The 18,251-nt window shown below is 41.7% G+C and overlaps 1 protein-coding gene across 9 annotated transcripts in view; it reads left to right on the top strand.

Moving 5' to 3' along the window:
- TRIM9 (tripartite motif containing 9) overlaps positions 1-18,251 on the top strand; it is a 118,308-nt gene that overhangs the window by 76,839 nt on the left and 23,218 nt on the right. For 6 of the 9 annotated variants that reach the window (XM_043920691.1, XM_043920695.1, XM_043920693.1 and 3 more), the window contains exons 4-7: positions 3,836-3,946; positions 5,066-5,219; positions 13,753-13,910; positions 15,476-15,614. In XM_043920691.1, coding sequence (XP_043776626.1) covers positions 3,836-3,946; positions 5,066-5,219; positions 13,753-13,910; positions 15,476-15,614 — 562 coding nt within the window. Of the gene's footprint in view, positions 1-3,835; positions 3,947-5,065; positions 5,220-13,752; positions 13,911-15,475; positions 15,685-15,772; positions 17,545-18,251 lie in introns of those variants that run through there. The other 3 variants (XM_043920692.1, XM_043920698.1, XM_043920700.1) reach the window with 2 other exon arrangements.

Below are 18,251 nucleotides of genomic sequence, written 5' to 3' on the forward strand. Positions count from 1 at the left end.
AATATAATATAATAATTTGCATCACTTGAGCCCAGACCAACAGTGGTGTTAGTCTGACAGAAACATACTAGATGTTAGGAGAAAATAAATCAACCAGTGAATTTAAAAGTGATCTTTCTCCCCAATCAAAATCACAAAACAATCTTCACATCAAAGTTGGTTTCTTTCACCAATTCCAATAAAGAGATTTTAAATCCTACATTTTATTTTTTATTTTAAAAAGCAATAAAAAATCATCTGTCAAAATATTAGGAGACTCCAAATAGGCAAGACAAGCTTGAAAAGAAGGGCAGAATTGGAATTCTCACACTTCCTGATTACAGAATGCACTACAAAGCTACAAAATACAGTACTAGCATAAAGATACGGAGAAGGCAATGGCACCCCACTCCAGTACTCTTGCCTGGAAAATCCCACGGACGGAGGAGCCTGGTAGGCTGCAGTCCATGGGGTCGCAAAGAGTCGGACACGACTGAGCAACTTCTCTTTCACTTTTCACTTTCATCCATTGGAGAAGGAAATGGCAACCCACTCCAGTGTTCTTGCCTGGAGAATCCCAGGGACGGGGGAGCCTGGTGGGCTTCTGTCTATGGGGTTGCACAGAGTTGGACACGACTGAAGCGACTTAGCAGCAGCAGCAGCAGCATAAAGACAGGCAGAAGACCACTGGAAATCAAATAAAGCCCAGAAGTAAATTCTCACATTTATGGTCAAGTGATTTTTGACAAAGCTTCCAAGACCATGCAATGGGGAAAAGGAAGTTTTAGTAACAAATGATGGTGGGAAACTATCTTCATACAAAAGAATGAACTTGGACAGTTACCGAAAGCCATGTACAAAAATTAACCCGAAGTGAATCAAATACTGAAAAGTAAGAACTGGAACTATAAAACTCTTAGGTGAAAACATAGGGCAAATGCTTCATGACACTGGATTTGGCAATGATTTCTTGGATATGGCATCAAAGACATAGGCAACAAAAGAAAAAGTAGACAAATTGGACTTCATGAAAACTTGCAGATTTTTGTTGTCAAAAGACAACAAAAACAAACAACCCAGTTTCAAAATGGACAAATGACTTGAACAGACTTTTTGCCAAAGAAGGTACACAATAAGCACATGAAAAGATGCTCAAGATTATGAGTCATTGTGCTGTGCTTAGTCGCTCAGTCATATCCGACTCTTTGCAACCCCCTGGACTGCAGCCCGCCAGGCTCCTCTGTCCATGCAGATTCTCCAGGCAAGAATACTGGAGTGGGTTCCCATGCCCTCTCCAGGAGATCTTCCCAACCCAGGGATCAAACCCAGTTCTCCCACATTGCAGGCAGCTTCTTTACCATTTGAGCCACCAGGGAAGCCCTATGAGTCATTAGGGAAATGCAAATCAAAACCACAAATACCACTTCACACCCACTAGGATGTGAAAGAAAGTAAAAGGGAAAGTCGCTCAGTTGTATCTGACTCTCTGCGACCCCATGGAATTCTGTAGGCCAGAATACTGGAGTGGGTAGCCTTTCCCTTCTCCAGGGGATCTTCCAACCCAGGGATCGAACCCAGGTCTTCCACATTGCAGGTGGATTCTTTACCAGCTGAGCCACAAGGGAAGCCCAAGAATACTGGAGTGGGTAGCCTATCCCTTCTCTAGCAGATCTTCCCAACCCAGGAATCAAACCAGGGTCTCCTGCACTGCAGGTAGATTCTTTACCAACTGAGCCATGAGGGAATGGCTACTATTTGAAAAAAAAAGCAGACAATGATAAGTGTTGGTAAGAATGTAAAGCAATTGGAATCCTTGTGCATTGTTGGTAAGAATGTAAATGATACAGCTCCTGTGAAAAGTAGTATGGTGATTTCTCAAAAAAAAAAAAATTAAAATAGAAAAACACCATACAAGTCAGTAATTCCACTTCAGGGTATATGAACCCCCCCCCCAAAAAAAAAGAAAAAAGTGAAACAGACACTCACACAGATATTTGTATTCTTATGTTCATAAGTTTATTCAGAATAGCCAAAAGGCAGAAGAAACACGGATGTCCATCAGCAGATGAATGGATAAACAAAATGTAGTATATACATATAATAGAATATTATTCAGTCTTGAAGAAAATGTTGACACAAGCTACAACATGGATAAACCTTGAAGATATTACATAAAAGAAATAAACTAGTCACAAAAGGACAAATCCTATATGATTCCACGTGTATGAGGTACCTAGAATAGTCAGGTTGACAGAGACAAAGGAGAATGGTGGTTGCCAGAGGCTGGGAGGAGGGGTGAATGTAGAGTTATTGTTTAAAAAGCCCAGAGCTTCAGTTTGGGAAGAAGAGAAAGTTTTGGAGATGGTTGGTGGTAATGGTTGTATAACAATGTGAAATTTAGTGCCACAGAATTGTCCAATTAAAAATAGTTTAAATGGTTTAAGTTATATATATTTTATTACAATAAAATAATTATGAGAAGATCAACAATATTGAATTAATTAACTGTTAAAAATTAGAAAGAACTTTGTCAAAAAGTAAGTTAAATAAATTTAACCCACTATAGAGTATTTATGTAGTCAGTAACATTTGTTGATGGTGGCAACACAGAAAATGCCCCTGATATGGTATTAAATGGAAAAGAGGTGAAATTGTCACATACTATAATTGCAATTATAACTAAATCTAGCTCAAGGGAGAAAGACTAAAAGGAAACATCAAAATTCTTTACAAATTTGCACTGGAGTAGTGAGACTATTTGCTTTTTTTTAAACCTATTTTCCTGTTGTTTTTGAAACAAGGTGTAATCATCTTTCATGGAAAATAAATTTATAATCAAAACTGAACAAGGAATAAGGGAAAGTTTTTAAATAACTATTATTAAAACCCCTTTTAGTTATTACCCATAAAATGCAGAATGCTGGGGGGATTTGGGGTGGTTTTTTTTTTTTGAGGCTTTTGTAAAATAGTACAAATACAGAAGGTGAGTAATAGGTTCCTAGAAAGCCCTTGCTCAATTCTATGCTTCAAAACCTGCTTCAGGATTTGGGTCACTGAGCAGGGACACAGAAGACAAGCATTTCTAAAGAAAGAAATTTTTCAAAGAGTGCCATGCACTTGACACGGCAAAGATAACTTCCCAGAGGCAGAAACTGCATGTTCAGAGAGATACCTCTCTAGGTTAGGCAGACTCATCGCTGAGCAAATAGCCTTTAAAACTGCTTTCCCAAATGAGGCAGTGAGTGATGCTAAGTAGATTATAACTTGATTCTGTATCCATCTGTGTCTGGCATACTTGCTGTCATTAGCTCACTGTCTTTTAGCAACCACTTCTAGGCTTACCCTACCACCCACTCAGGGAAAAGAGAATCAGAACAAGAGAGGATCTGGGTTCAGACGGTGATATCTGCTCTTTAGAAGGGACAGGTAGAGGGCGAGCAAAGATGGTGGGTGGCTGTGTCACAGAACAGACATGCAGCTGCACCTCCGGCCACTTAGTCATTTAACAGACCCTCCCATGACCTCCCACTTAGAGCAGCTCCCAGAGAGGGGAGCGACAGAGACCTGTGGGAGATGTCCCCTGAGGCACCAAGGTAACCAGCTTCCCAGAGGTTCAACAACCGCGTGCCTTTCTGACGGCTGCAGTTGTTACAAATCCCTCCAAGTAAGAGCCATTATCCAATCCGTCTTCAGAGCCATTGTTCCCAGCAGACATTGCCACAAAATATTCTCATAAATTGAGTTCCAGTCCATGATGCTCTTGGATCATGGTTTGAAGAAGTTTTCCAAAGTCCTCGTTTGCTTTCTTTTCTACCCTCTGCCACTTTGGACCATTCTGTTGTCTCATCAATCCTAGGTGGTTCGAGATCAGATCTCTCATTGCACAGTGAAATTGCGCCAGACCACGGGTCTTATGGAGTACTGCCTGGAGGTGATTAAGGAAAATGATCCTAGTGGCTTTTTGCAGGTACGTGTCAACAAGTTTCTGCTTCAGATTCTCAGTGTTCCATGAGACTGACTCTATGATGCCAAGGCCAGACTCCCAACAGACCTAGCTGGGTATGGGCCGCTCCACAATGGAACCCACCTTTGTGTTGCCATGTAGATGTGGGTGCCTTTGGAACGTCACTGGCTTCTCAGAAGATTCTACCATCATGGGCTCCAAGACTAAAAAGGCTTTTTAAATTTGTTTTTGTTTATATTTGATCATGAAAACAAAATTCCCTCTAAGTTCCTCCAAAGCAAACTTATTACCTTGCATAAGATTAGGGTCCCTTTACTAATATCTTGGACAGTTTTGTCAGAAATGTAAGTATACACATGTTTCTACCTTGTTTACACCTCCTTCTGGCAAGTCAGTGATTTCCCAAACAGAGTGAAATTTTTTCATTGTTTGGATGTCTCATGATTTCTTTAGTGTTGTTTTAGTGACATGCTGTGATGTCAGCTAAATTTTACTTAACTTTTGATCCCAGTGATTAATGGACCCTTGATTAAGGAACATGTAGCTTCCTTCCAACTAACACTCTACCAAACTGGCCAAGAATGATGGGGCAGGGGGGGGCCTAAATATAAGAAATGAAAAAGTCCTCTACCAAAGAATCAGATCATGCATGAAGATGATGTGTAGGAAGTCTTATCTTACAGATGATCATATGCAACCTCTCTGAACCACTTAGTAAAAGTCATTAGGTCTTAGGTCTTAACATGATACCCATAGCTCATATCAGAAACCTATGATTGTTGGTGCTAGTGGATTTCAGTAATTGCTAAACATATCACTACTGAATGTTGTTGGCTTCTAACTGATCAGTCATAAATAGCATGATCATGTATCTAAATCATATAATAGAGCAACTAACAGCTTCTAATTATAAATAGTGATCCCTCTGAGTCCCAGAAGTATTCAGATTTTCATGATAAATCACAGGTTACTCTCACCATCAGAAGCTCCTTGCTGCCTGCATAGAAACAGGGAGGGTGTGGGTCCCAAGGCACTTGGTGGGGCACTCTGGGAGAGCCAAAGAGCGGTTTGAGTGCCCAGTGTGGGGTTGTATTTCTTAGGCTATGCTCTTTATTTCAATAGATTTCTGATGCCCTCATAAGGAGAGTGCACCTGACTGAGGATCAGTGGGGGAAAGGCACGCTCACTCCCAGGATGACCACGGACTTCGACCTGAGCCTGGACAACAGCCCTCTGCTGCAGTCCATCCACCAGCTAGACTTTGTGCAGATGAAAGGTGCGTGCCTGTGCCCCACGCAGTCAGAGCAGCTCCCTGCTGGAAGCAGGGTAAAGGCAGCTTGCAGATTGCAGCAAACAAAAGGCAGCCACCAGGTTTATAAATCAGCTGAGAGATGAGAAAGTCCACACACACACACACCCCTCTGGTTAGTGTTACAAAAGTCTGGAGTAGCTCCCATCTTATTGTGTAACGGAAATGTGTATCCTTGTAGCTGGAATGTCAGATAAATCAGATGGACTCAATACTCGCCTTTTTGAGAGACTTAAGAGATTTCACATGCTCAGCATTAGAAGAAGAAAGAGAAAGAACATCACTGTACATAAATAACGTCTTGTTACAGATGGTAACCCCGATATATTGATATAAATCAAAGCAGTTCAGCATTGAAACTGCTTCTACAGGGATAGAGATAATTGCAGACAGTTGATTGTGGATTAGCAGGAATTTGAGAGGATCAGAATTGGCTTGCCTATACTGGTCAGGAAAATGAGAGCCTGGGTACAGAAGGAAAATGAAAGTATGTAATAAAAACTTTAACATTTTAAATTTTTTGGTCTCTGAAATTAAGGGGTGTGGCAAGATCTCTGAGATTTGTAGTATCTGCTGAGGGGACATACAAGTACTTAAAATTATCTTAAGGAATATAACTCTTTGGAGAAAAGGTAAAAACTCAAGCCAACCATGCAATAATATTTTTATGGCAGTGTAAGTAATATCCCATTTGAAAAATATTTCTGATTTTTGAAAACCTTTTTATGGTGAAATAACATACATTCACAGTAAGTTGCAAAAATAGTAAGGAGAGGTCCCCTATACCCTTCATCCAGTTTCCATTCATGGTTGCATCTGACATAACTGTCACATAACATCACAATTGACATCAGTACAGTATGTGTATGTGTAGTTCCATGCCGTCGCATCACGTGTGTAACCACCTCTGCAGTCCAGATACAGAACTACTCCATCAAAGCTTTCCCTCATCTGCCCGGTTTAGTCCCCCATCCCCACTGATCTGGCTTCCATCTCCATAACTTTGTCATTTTCTGATCTTTTTTAAAACTAAAGTAATTGATTTGCTCTTTGCTTCTCCCAGTTTAGGAGAAGGAAATGGCAACCCACTCTAGGATTCTTGCCTGGAGAATCCCATGGACAGAGGAGCCTGGTGGGCTACAGTCCACGGGGTCGCAAAGAGTCACACACAACTGATCGACTTCACTTTCACTTTTCACTTTCTCCCAGTTTAAGCATCCATGGAATAAATAACTTAGAATCCAATGCTTTAGAATTTTTGTGTCTTAAGAAAAATCTGCATATGTCCTTTTATTATACAGAACCATATAACCCTGCAGGTGTCAGGGGTCTATACTACATCATGCAGTTACACACATTCCTGTCCCGGGTAATGTACAGTACTTCTCTCATCCTCTTAATGAGTTTTTGTCCTCTTTTATCTTCAGTTTCCTCACCTTTTTGTTTAATATGTATTGCTTTGGGATAATGCCTTTATTAATTTTCAAAGTAACTAGTGTATAGATTGTAAATAAAAATGCTTTGTTGTAGTAACAAAAACATTTAGCTTTTACTGGCTGTCTACCAAATCAGACATACTCTTTCCATGGATTACAAAATGCTTTCTATGGATTAACTCATTTTATTCTCCCAATCCTAGTAGGCAGCTGAGGACACTGAGGTGCAGGAAGACTGAGTCACTGGCCTGGGCTCACCCAGCTAGTGACTGGCAGGGCCAGAATTTAAACCCATGGAGCATGGTTCCAGAACCCACAACCACAACTTCCAGTTTGTGCTGTAAAGTTAGTGCCTTACTAAGCCACTTCTTCAAGAAGTAACTGAATTCATCTCTTAAACTTGAGAAATTTAAAATTTTTTTGTTGCAGCAATGCTTTCAGGCTTTAAAAAAATTTTAACACCTACATGGTAGCCTGTGGTGTGTCACCATCCGAATAATATGCAGAGCCCCCTTGATCAGCCTCTTCCTGTCCCCAGTTCCTTCAACAAGGTAGAATCATTGAAAGATTAGGTCACAAGTAGCCAGAGGAGAAAATGTGTCACAAAAGGGCAATGTAAGGGCTTTTGGTGAAACAGAGGGAAAAAAAAAGGAGTCAATCCAATTAGTCTTGGTGTTGGGGCAGGAGGAGGGGCAGGTAGAGCACAGAGGCCGAAGGGCTTTCAGATGCTTTAATCAGCTGAAAGCCCTCTCCTCCCCCATCCATTCTGAGTGATGTCCATCTGCCATGGTGGAGTCCAGGCCAGCTGACACAGTGGTAACAATTGTATTGGAGTGAAGGGGCCCTTCCTGGGAGGTAGCAATTACAGGTTCATGTGTTGTGCATCACAGATCACACTCCTAAAGCATTATCACGTGGCCACTTAGGGCTGCACACAGGCATAACTGTGGACATGACTGTACACACAGCAGAGAATGCCATGCACGTGAAAGGCCAAAGTGCAGAATACTCTTATAGCAAAAACTCACCTAGAACACAAAATTATCCAAAACAGTTATTTATGAAGTTAATATAGTAGGCCACTTGGTATGAGACTAGATTATTTCATTTTCCATTTCTTTTTAATACTTCATGTTATTTACTTCGGATAAGTATCCCTCTGAGGAGTTAATTCATATGTTTATGTGTGTGTGTGTTGTGTTCACTAAACTTAATTAATTCAGTAAGAGCCCAGTCCTCCTTAAAATCTGGATAATTTTTATCTGTCACACTTTCAAAGGAGAGAAAAAGCCGAAATGTCATGACCCAGAACTCAGTTACCTGCAGTTAAGACTTCTCGTGCTTGCCTCTTTGATGTCTGTTAGCATATACACAACCGTGCCTAGTGCGCTGTTGGTCTTTTTATTTTCTTAGGATATTCATAGTCAGTTTAGCAAACTGAGCTTCACAGTCAGGAAAAATATCTCAAGAAATTGCACCCTCATATCCATGTAGTAATAGCCAAATTTAAGTAGCACTTGAAATGGTGTTAATCTGACCATTGTAAGATTAACAATATGTTGGTTTCAATATATAATTTCTAATTATGCTAAGTGGATTAGTAGGAAGTTTAAAATATTTCCAAAGTTACTTGAAATAGGCATTTAAGTCTGTGACTCAAACTTACAACTAAAATATCTGTCTACTTCCTGACTCAAAATTTGAGAATCTCTCTGGTTTTGAAATTTTATCTCAGATGCCTTTTTTTTAACATCAGAGAAGATAGGTCTCTTGCTAAGTTTAAAATATTCTCACAGCATCTGCTACTCAACTAAAATGCATTGTCTAAAATTATTCTCTTATTAGCTAAGGATTTAACTGATCTGCTCTTTTGGATTCCATATCACCCTCAAGCAATTGAGATCTGAGTGAAGAATGTTGGTACCCTCTTTGTTCAAACATCACAAAATGTAAGGACATTTTTCCAGTTGCATTTTGATTAGAAAATCATCTTACCCTCTTTCCAGACTACTGGGAGTAGTGTTTGATCTCTCAGGCTTTTCTTTTGTAGAAAACAACCAATTAAACTTTGTTTTCTGTTTTTATTATAGAGTAATAGAAACATTTTTCCTTAATCCTAAATTGCTATTTTCAACTTTTACCTGGTCATGGGAAGGAAATTTTAATCTTTTTTGCCAGTCTATCAAGGGCTCTGTTGCTTGGCTCAGAATAGATTCCAGATACATACTCTCTCCCAGGAAAATATTATTACCCCAGAATTGTTTAAGGACACAAAGTATCCCAAGGTTCATGAGTTAGTGCTGAAATAAAACGCCAGATGTCAGGGTGTTCATTCTGACCCAGGGTGAAACATTGACCTCACAGTTCATCAAGCCTTTTTAACCCATAGACCAACAGATATTAATCTCTTGAGTGCCTCTACTCACCTAAGGACACAGTAATCTCCATTAACTCATGTTGAATGTTAAAAAGCCCTGAATATGCACCAAGGTCATGGGCAACGACAATGTGATCTAAACAGATTCTCCTATAGATCATGGAAAAAGAACACCCAGAGGTTTGGCAGAGATGGGGATGAGCATACATGGGGTGGTGGTGGTGGTTTAGTCGCTAAATCGTGTCCAACTCTTGCAATCCCATGGATTGTGGCCTACTAGGCTCCTCTGTCCATGGGATTTCCCAGGCAAGAATACTGGAGTGGGTAGCCATTCCCTTCTCCAGGGGATCTTCCCAACTCAGGGACTGAACCTGCATCTCCTGAATTGCAGGCAGATTCTTTGCCACTGAACCACCAGGGAAGCCCCCATGTGTGGGAACTTGCATGAAATCTGTTCATGCTCTGGGAGCCTAGAATTCATGTCCTCCAAGCCTGTGTGCAAGTTTATGCTCAGCAAAGTACTAATGCCAGCTTTGCAGAAACAGCCTGGCCTTCTGCTAAAGTCTAAACTTTCCTCAGATGCTATTTGTATTGTTCAACCATCATAAAAAGGAATGACAGTCCACAGAGGAACCTTCAGAGATGATGACAGTAAAGTTGCTCTCCCAGCCACTACAGCTCTTAAGGTGAACTATTATAATCTATACCAGCAATTCTTGAGAAGCTTTGTCGTTCACATTATAGGAACTAAGAAGAAACATTGCTCCTGGAATTAGGCCTGCACTCTCCCTCTAATTCACTATTACTGAGCCCCAGACTGGAGAGGTAGTGGTGTAAACATCCAGCCCGGGGAGCCAACCTGCTGGGCGTCAAAACCCAGCTCTGCCACTGCCTCGCCCTGAATCCTTCCTGTGTTTCCGTTCCCTTGTCTACAAATAGAGATAACAGCAGTACCTACCTTGTGGGCTGGTGTTGAAAATTAAATGAGTGGACGCGTGTAAGCTCCTCCCCAGAGCCTGGCCCTCAGCAGTGTTCCCACCTCACAGGCCTTCTCGCTGCTCCCTCACAGCTCCCTGTTCTCCCTTGTCCTCACCGCACCCTTGTGAACCCTCACAGAGGAATTCTGGATGGTGTGAGGGCTGTCAATCTGAAGGATGAGAAAGAAAAGTAAGTAAATGTGAAAATCATGAGAGATAATTTGAACTAGAATGACCTTAAAAAGGTAAGACTTTTGAAAACCTTGGTATAACAGGCCACAGTGGCAGAATTTAATTTTGAGATGAGGCTCCACCAGACCCCAAGGAAGTCAGTAAGAACAGCTACCATTCTGTGTCTAAGAGAATTTTTAGCTGGAAGCTTGATTTTACAGGCTAAGAGGATACTGAGTACTAGAATTCTCATCAGGTCAGAGGAAACTAGTTATCTAGGAAAAATAAAGATGTCCAGGAATGATCATGAATGTGTTAAGACAGTTATTATAGCTCCAATTATAGGAATTTCAATAAAACAAAACCTTTTCTCTCAGAGTTCAGCTCAGGAACTGTAATACTGTCCATTTCCAAAGCATAAGAGATAAATCCATTTGAAAATACTCTGGATTCTTGTAGACCATTTATTTTATACCTAATAAATTGAAAAGGGGTCATAAAGATACAACACCCAAAATAAAATCTGTTATTCTGAAATGCCAGCCTTAGTCTTTGTTAACAAGAGTGTAATTTTGTCACATTTCCTTTTATATTCAATGTCACTTTGGGGTAAATAAGGAAAAAGAAAAAATAATTCTCAGCACATTGAGAAATAGATTTAGACACATGCAAATGTTCCCAGGTTCCTTCCTTCTCTCTCTTCCTCTCTCTTTCTAATTTGCTTTTTTGTTGTTGTTCATTTGTTTAAATTTGGAATAGTGTTAAGATCTGAAGATTAGAGACTGGTTAGACTTTTTTCTAACTCCTTGGCCTTTTAAAGTATATCCCACTGAGTACTTACAAATGCAGTTCACATGTTTTAATTACACATGACACTATATATTTCAGTGAATCTTTTAATTATACCTATGTCTATATGGGAAATGTGAATTTCTTATCAGAGACATTGAAAGCATTTGTGTGATTCAAGTTGAAACCATTTTCAGAATCTTACTTGTTGACTTTAAAACTGGTGAAATGTAGACTTGCCTGAAACATGAAAAAAGGGAAAATGAAGACTGATAAGGCAGAAAATGAAATAAAGTCCAAGGAGTTGTTATTTTATGGAAGTCCCTAACCAATACCAACAGTTAAGAGAAATATTTCCCAGGGAGACTCACTGCCTGTCTCTAGAAGCCCTCTGAAGAACAGCTTGCTTAAACTCGTCAAATTTTGTTGTTACTGTTCAGTTGCAAAGTTGTGTCTGACTCTTCATGACCCCATGGACTGCAGCATGCCGTGCTTCCCTGTCCCTCACCATCTCCCAGCATTTGCCCAAGTTCATGTCCATTGAATCAGTGATGCCATCTAACCATCTCATCCTCTCTCACCCTGTTCTTCTGCCTTCAATTTTTCCCAGGATCAGGTCTTTTCCACTGAGTCAGCTCTTCACATCAGGTGGTCAAAGGATGGGAGCTTCAGCTTCAGCATCAGTCCTTCCAAAGGGTATTCAGGGTCAGATTTTACTCCACTGTTAATATGTTAAGAGGTATTCTTTTACTATAGAAATAATTTAAATGACAAAGTAAGTTTCTAACTAAAATAGTGACCTTAAATTAACCTCCAGTTAAGTAACAGGTTCCTGTGATGTGCTTAGTTGCTCAGTCGTGTCCGACTCTTTGAGACCCATGGCCTGCAGCCCACCAGGCTCCTCTGTCCATGGGGATTCTCCAGGCAAGAATACCAGAGTAGGTCTCCATGCCCTCCTCCAGGGGAACAGGTTCCTAGATGATATCTATTATGCATAGAAAGTCATTAGAATCATTCAAAGGAGTTCTGTCTCCTGCCTCCTCTTTCTAGCCAGTCCTGTAGTCTATTTAGTGAATGAAAGTGAAAGTGTTAGTCAGTAGTGTCCAACTCTTTGCCACCGCATAACTGTAGCCTACCAGGCTCCTCTGTCCATGGAATTCTTCAGGCAAGAATACTGGAATGGGTAGCCATTCCCTTCTCCAGGGGATCTTCCCGACTCAGGGATTGAACCCAGGTGTCCTGTATTGCTGCAGGCAGATTCTCCACCGTCTGAGCCACCAGGGAAGCCTAAAGCAGTGCAGTTCCTCCATATCTAGATGTTCTGGGACTTCTGAGGCTGCAAAGCTATTGTTCTCTGATAAGATTCCATTTTTTGTGCCATTGAAACTCGAAACAGGATTTCCTTTCATAAACTGATGACCTCCAATTCACTGGTCATAATTTTGATATAATTATGTTTGATGTGTTAAGTTAGACATGGTTTTCTTGTAATGTATCAGCCTTCTTAAGTATAATAGACCTGCTTCGCCTTTACATCTCTTATATTCTAGTCCCTGCTTTTGTTTTCTAGGTTATCCACCACAAAACCTTTTTTCTAAGCCACTGTTAAAGTAACTCTCTTCTTAGTTTGGGTGACTGGCAAGGAGCAGATTTAATTTAGGGCATGACACTCTGAGTTCAGTTTTGGTACAGCATACCAGGCGTTCCACAATTAACATTTGTTCATCTGAACGTCCCTGGACGTGGTCCAAACCATTCTCTCCCATGTTAAAAGTGCTACAAAAATAAAATCATGTTTTGGTGCTGAAAACAATTTTTAAGCAGTTAGTAAAAACACTGCTCCCAGATTCATCAATTGAGTTCATACCTTAGAAACGAGGATTATTCATTCCCTGATATTTGTATGTCTGTATGATTGAAGGCTCTGTTAATCTGCAGTTTTCATACAAGACTCAGCACAGAAGTGGGAGAGGGTATTGTGTCTAGTAACACTGTGACAGATTTTCACAAGGTCAGGAGGACACTCTGACCCTCCCTGCCAGCCCCCATAGTATTCTCCGGCTCACAGTTGACTGCTAAACACCAGCACAAAAACAGACTTGGGCTAGTACCATTTTCAAGACATAGTTACCTGGAAAGAATGCTGTCAAATTCCTCAGAAGTTTCAAAACTGAGAAATCACTTTTGTATCCCTTGGTACCAAATTTTCAAAAATCCACAGCTGTAGCTACTTACGTGCACAAAATCTTGAGTGGAATCACTAATAAAAAAATGAAAGAACTTTAGACAGGGTACGTAGTGGTTTCAGAGTTATTTCTCGGCATAGACAGTCCCCATTTTATTAAATGCAGTTTAAGGCTCAGAATAGCTTTACAATACATGTATCAACGATGTTATGGATGAACTAGGCTTTAGTGGGCAAGATGGGAAATCCGGACGCCACGGAAAACATTTCCCTGAGGGGTGAGGCCTTCCATGCTGAAGGGGATGAGAATACAGGAGTCGTCTTCCCTCTAGTTAGGTAGGAAGCAACACTGTGAACTTGGAAAGACACCAGTGAAGGAAATGCACCAGAGAAGAAACGATTGCCATGCCTGGAGATTCTGTGAGGCAGATCCTATTCAGGTCCCCCCGCTCCCCAGGCTAGGAACTTAGTCCAGCCACTTGTTTACAAGTGGGTGTTGAGCATTCCGAGATGCTGAAGTGTTGACAGCTCCACAGAAGTCAGGGTTACACTAATTTCTGTTTAGCTTCCCCTCCAGTCCCAGCGACTCCCATCCTGCAGCTGGAGGACTGCTGCACCCACAACAACAGCGCCACGCTGTCTTGGAAACAGCCGCCTCTGTCCACGGTGCCCGCGGAAGGATACATTCTGGAGCTGGATGACGGCAATGGCGGTCAGTTCCGGGTAAGTGGAGAACCTACTGGTTGATGGTTTAATCGCAAAGTCCAACTCTTTGCCACCCCGTGGACTGCAGCCCACCAGGCTCCTCTGTCCATGGCATTTTCCAGGCAAGAATACTGGAGTGGGTTGCCAAACCTACTTCTTCTTAACCAAACTGGTAATGACCACAGAGGACCCACCTCAGAGCCTCAGACCCAACCCAGCAGGACCTGCACGCCCTTCATCTGAGGCCTTCATCCTTGTCCCATCGAAGAAGGATGAAGGAGTCCCGGAATAGAAATTGCCCCTCCCTTCTGAAGAGAAAGTACCTACAGTCCTGCAAGCTCTGAAGTCGGGCTGCCTGCCTTCCAGTCCCAACCGAGCCCCTAAAGCTGTGGGACTGTGCCCATTTCTCACCTCTTTGAGCCTTCAGGTCCTCATTTGTAAAAAGGAGATGATAATGATAACATGTGCCTCATGCATTGTTGTTAAGAGCCACTTGAATCATTCGTGTAAAATTCTTAGTATACTGAAGACCCAGCCACCAGTCTTCCTAGCATCCCTCTAAGGAGTTGTCATTTTGAGGCTGCGCTTTGGACTCAAATTATGTTTACTCATTACATCAGCGTAATGTTGCAACATGTACAGCTAAAGAGGGAGGTAAATACCTAACCTCTGCTAACGATGTATTATGCTAGGATTTATTTTAAGCTTTTGAAATACCACTCTTCCTCCCTTCCCTGTTTCCTCCCTCTTCCCTCTGTACTATGAGGAAAAATCTGAAAAGTCATGATTTCCCTTCCTGCACTTAGAAACTCTTATGCTTTGAATGTCATCTTTGTGACAGTTCCTGAAGCTGTCAGTGGATTATAAACATACCAGAGAGACCACATTCATGTTTTCAAACCTATTTTTTAAATATAAATCATACTGGTGAATAAAGAGCTCAGTAGGTATAATATACTGAATAAATGCCAGCTTAATAAGGATAATGCTATCTATGGTAGTGGTGGTTTAGTCGCTCAGTCTTGTCTGACTGCTATGACCCCAAATACCCAGTTTTAATCTCTGAAGCTTCATCTGCTAATAACTAGCATTCAGTGAGGTGACAGACCCACGCTAAATACAAGACACTACACTAGTCAGTTTGCACACATGACCTTGTATAATCTACACACCAACCTCATAAGATAGGTATTTTTGTCCCAGTTTTACAGAGAAGGAAACTGAAGCTAAAAGAGGTCAGCTCAGAGCCCAGTATCTCACAGGATGAGTCAGATCAGGCGGACCCCAAAGTACCTTCTCTTATCCATCCTGCAACACTTGCCTCCTGAGCAACTGAGAACAAAGTATTGTATTAGTCGCTCAGTCATGTCTGACTCTTTGTGACCCCATGGACTGTGGCCTGCTAGGCTCCTCTGTCCACAGAATTCTCCAGGCAAGAATACTGAAGTGGGTTGCCATTTCCTTCTCCAGGGAATCTTCCCAAACCCAGGATTGAACCCAGGTCTCCTGCATTGCAGGCAGATTCTTTACTATCTGAGCCAAGTTCAGAGTTAAATGGTGGCCCATTCTTTTCTGACCCTCAGGAAGTATATGTTGGAAAGGAGACCATGTGCACCGTGGATGGTCTTCACTTCAACAGCACGTACAATGCTCGCATCAAGGCCTTCAACAAAACGGGAGTCAGCCAGTACAGCAAGACGCTGGTCCTGCAGACGTCTGAGGGTAAGGCCCTTCAGCAGTATCCCTCAGAGCGAGAACTGCGAGGCATCTAGAATGGCTGGCAAGCCCGGAGGTAACCCCACCACTGCCCACATTCGCAAGTGTTTCCATGACTTGCCCTGCATTCTGGCACAGAGCCGCTGTTTCTCTCCTGCATTTAGAGAGCTCATGGTGTGTGGACGGGATCAGACCAAAGCGTCCACAGCAGCAGTTCCAATGGCCTGGGCCGGCGGCTTCCTTTGATAACACTCTTAAATAAGCTACAGTGGAAGAAGCTGACAAGTGAATGCCTGAATGTGCCGCGGTGTGTGAGGCAAATGTTACCCAGGCTCTAGGGCGGGCTCCCATTCCCCACGACACACATCACTGGCCAGCTTTGCCCCGAGGATTCTAAATTGCTTTGTAGCACTTGCTTGTGTCTGAGGGTGGGGCCAAGGTCCTTTCCAGCTGTGGATTTATTCAACTGAATGTGTTTCCAAGGGGTATGGGGCCCAGAGCTGTGCCAAGAGGGCCTGTTGGCCACTCCTGGTTAACCTTCACGCACCAGGACAGGCTCCCTGTGGGCATCAGACGGGAAGAGACCAGCACCTCGGCATTACCTGGCCATTCTCACCTCTGCCAGTCCCTCTAGGCTTGGTTAGGCTGCCTGGGCCCTCTGCACAGGTCCATCTCTAGAGAACTTTTGCTTCTTGGCTATACTGTAAATATCTTGGTCATCAGAGGCAAGCCACCCATCTCAGGAGAGGGGCTTGGATTTGATGGCCAGGTATAACCTCTGAGCCACTTCACATTTTCACTCTAAAAGCAATTGTCATACATGAAATTAAACCTATGGTGAGGAATTTGTGGTTGGTGCCAAAGCATTTTCAGACCTTCTGGGTGTCATTTTAATCACAGGAGCCACCCCCGTCCCATGGCATTCTCCATAACCTCCCTCTGCAGAGCTAATTATGTTGATTTTGTTCACATTCAAAATGTTAGCTAAAAGAACTGTGGTGGCATTTTCTCCCACTTCCCACAAACCTCAGCATGTGCCGGTCACCCTCTAAAATGGTTCACATGGTTAAAAACAAGCACAACTTAAATCCCACAGCAAGGTTGCAAGGCCCTTAGCTGTGAAAACCACACTTAGGGAGCACTTGCGTGTCTGAGTGATGCTACTCAAAGAGAAGAATTCAATGAAAGGGACAAGCCCACGTGACCTACCCTGAATTGGGTTATAGGGATGTGGTAGCTAAGCCTCCTCTGGGACTCTCATTTTGGCAGCTTCTCTCTGGGAAGAGAATTACCAGTTTGAGAGCAGTTGCCTTCCCAAAGCACCATGCTAAGTGCTAAAGCCCTCCAGGAGCCTTCCTAGGTGCCATGCAGAAGGGCCTCAAGGGGGATGGCCTGGTTTCCCATGTGTGTATACAGCAGTTTGATTAAAGAGTGAAGTGCATGCCATCAGAGCAGGCAGACAATTTGTAGCAATGTTGTTAATCTTTGTTTACCAGACCTACGGGAAAACTATTTCTATTCATAATGCATCATGGAAATCATACTATTCTGCTAAAATCAGTTATAGCATAGCAGCCTGAGCACTTACGTCTCTCTTTTCATCCTGCAGGAGGATGTAGTTTCTAAGTTTCGATTAATGTTCATAAGATTATGGTGTCTAATAAATTACAGGATTGGAACTGCGATCCTTGGTACCACAGTCACAGAACTGGGGGTCATTTTCTAAAAGAAACTAACGGAACAAGTCCTCTTCCAACAAAGAAACTGTACTGTAGAAATTAATTTTCTCCATGAATTTTATATATTGTGTACAAATATAAGGTATGTATCTAAATACAAAGAACACCCTATCATCGTGTAGATGTCAGTATTCTCTGTTACTGCACAGAAGTGATTTTCTCATGATGAAATAAAGTTCACACACATACTTTCTCCATAACTTTGGTTTGTTCTATTTGTTTCTCCCTCATTCTAATTCATTCCAACAATAAGACAAGATTTAGAAAGCAAGAAAAAACATAGGAAATAGCTTGTTTAAAAAACAAGAGAGAGATTTGATCAGTGTGTAACCATTGAGAAAAATATAGACCTAAAGAATTATACCTCTTTTTTGTTTTTTAGAAATCAATGAGAAAATACTGTTAACAGAGTTTTGATACATTAACTGAATTTATACTTTATTAATCTTATTTCCTACCATTCCTGAAAAGGTTCACTTTGGAGATTTTTTTCTTTGCTGCTATTGTGGGTGATGGGATGGTTGGTTTGCTTTCTACTTTAACAAAATCTTTTATGTTCTTTTTAGCAAGAGTTAACCCCTTTCCAAGGTTCAAAATAAAAAGTCTGTATCACAGAAGGGTACAATTTCATATGTGATAGCAAGTCTAACTTGTATTTTCATGCATTTAGTCCAAGGTTGAAATCACTTGTCACTTTACCCTTTGAACTATCACAAAACCTTCTGCTGACCTAAAGGTAAAACACATTGTTTGTTGTGAATTCTGACCTTTTCTTTTTCAAAAGCAAATATATTTGTCTATTTGTTGGGCATTATTTGATAAGTGTCTGCTGTATGCTATGATATGGGTATACAGTGTTGAGTAGAGGTCACCCCAGATGTCACGGGGTTCACAGTCTAGGAAG

This window comes from Cervus elaphus, chromosome 12 (assembly GCF_910594005.1).
Source record: "Cervus elaphus chromosome 12, mCerEla1.1, whole genome shotgun sequence".
Classification (NCBI taxonomy): Eukaryota; Metazoa; Chordata; class Mammalia; order Artiodactyla; family Cervidae; genus Cervus; species Cervus elaphus.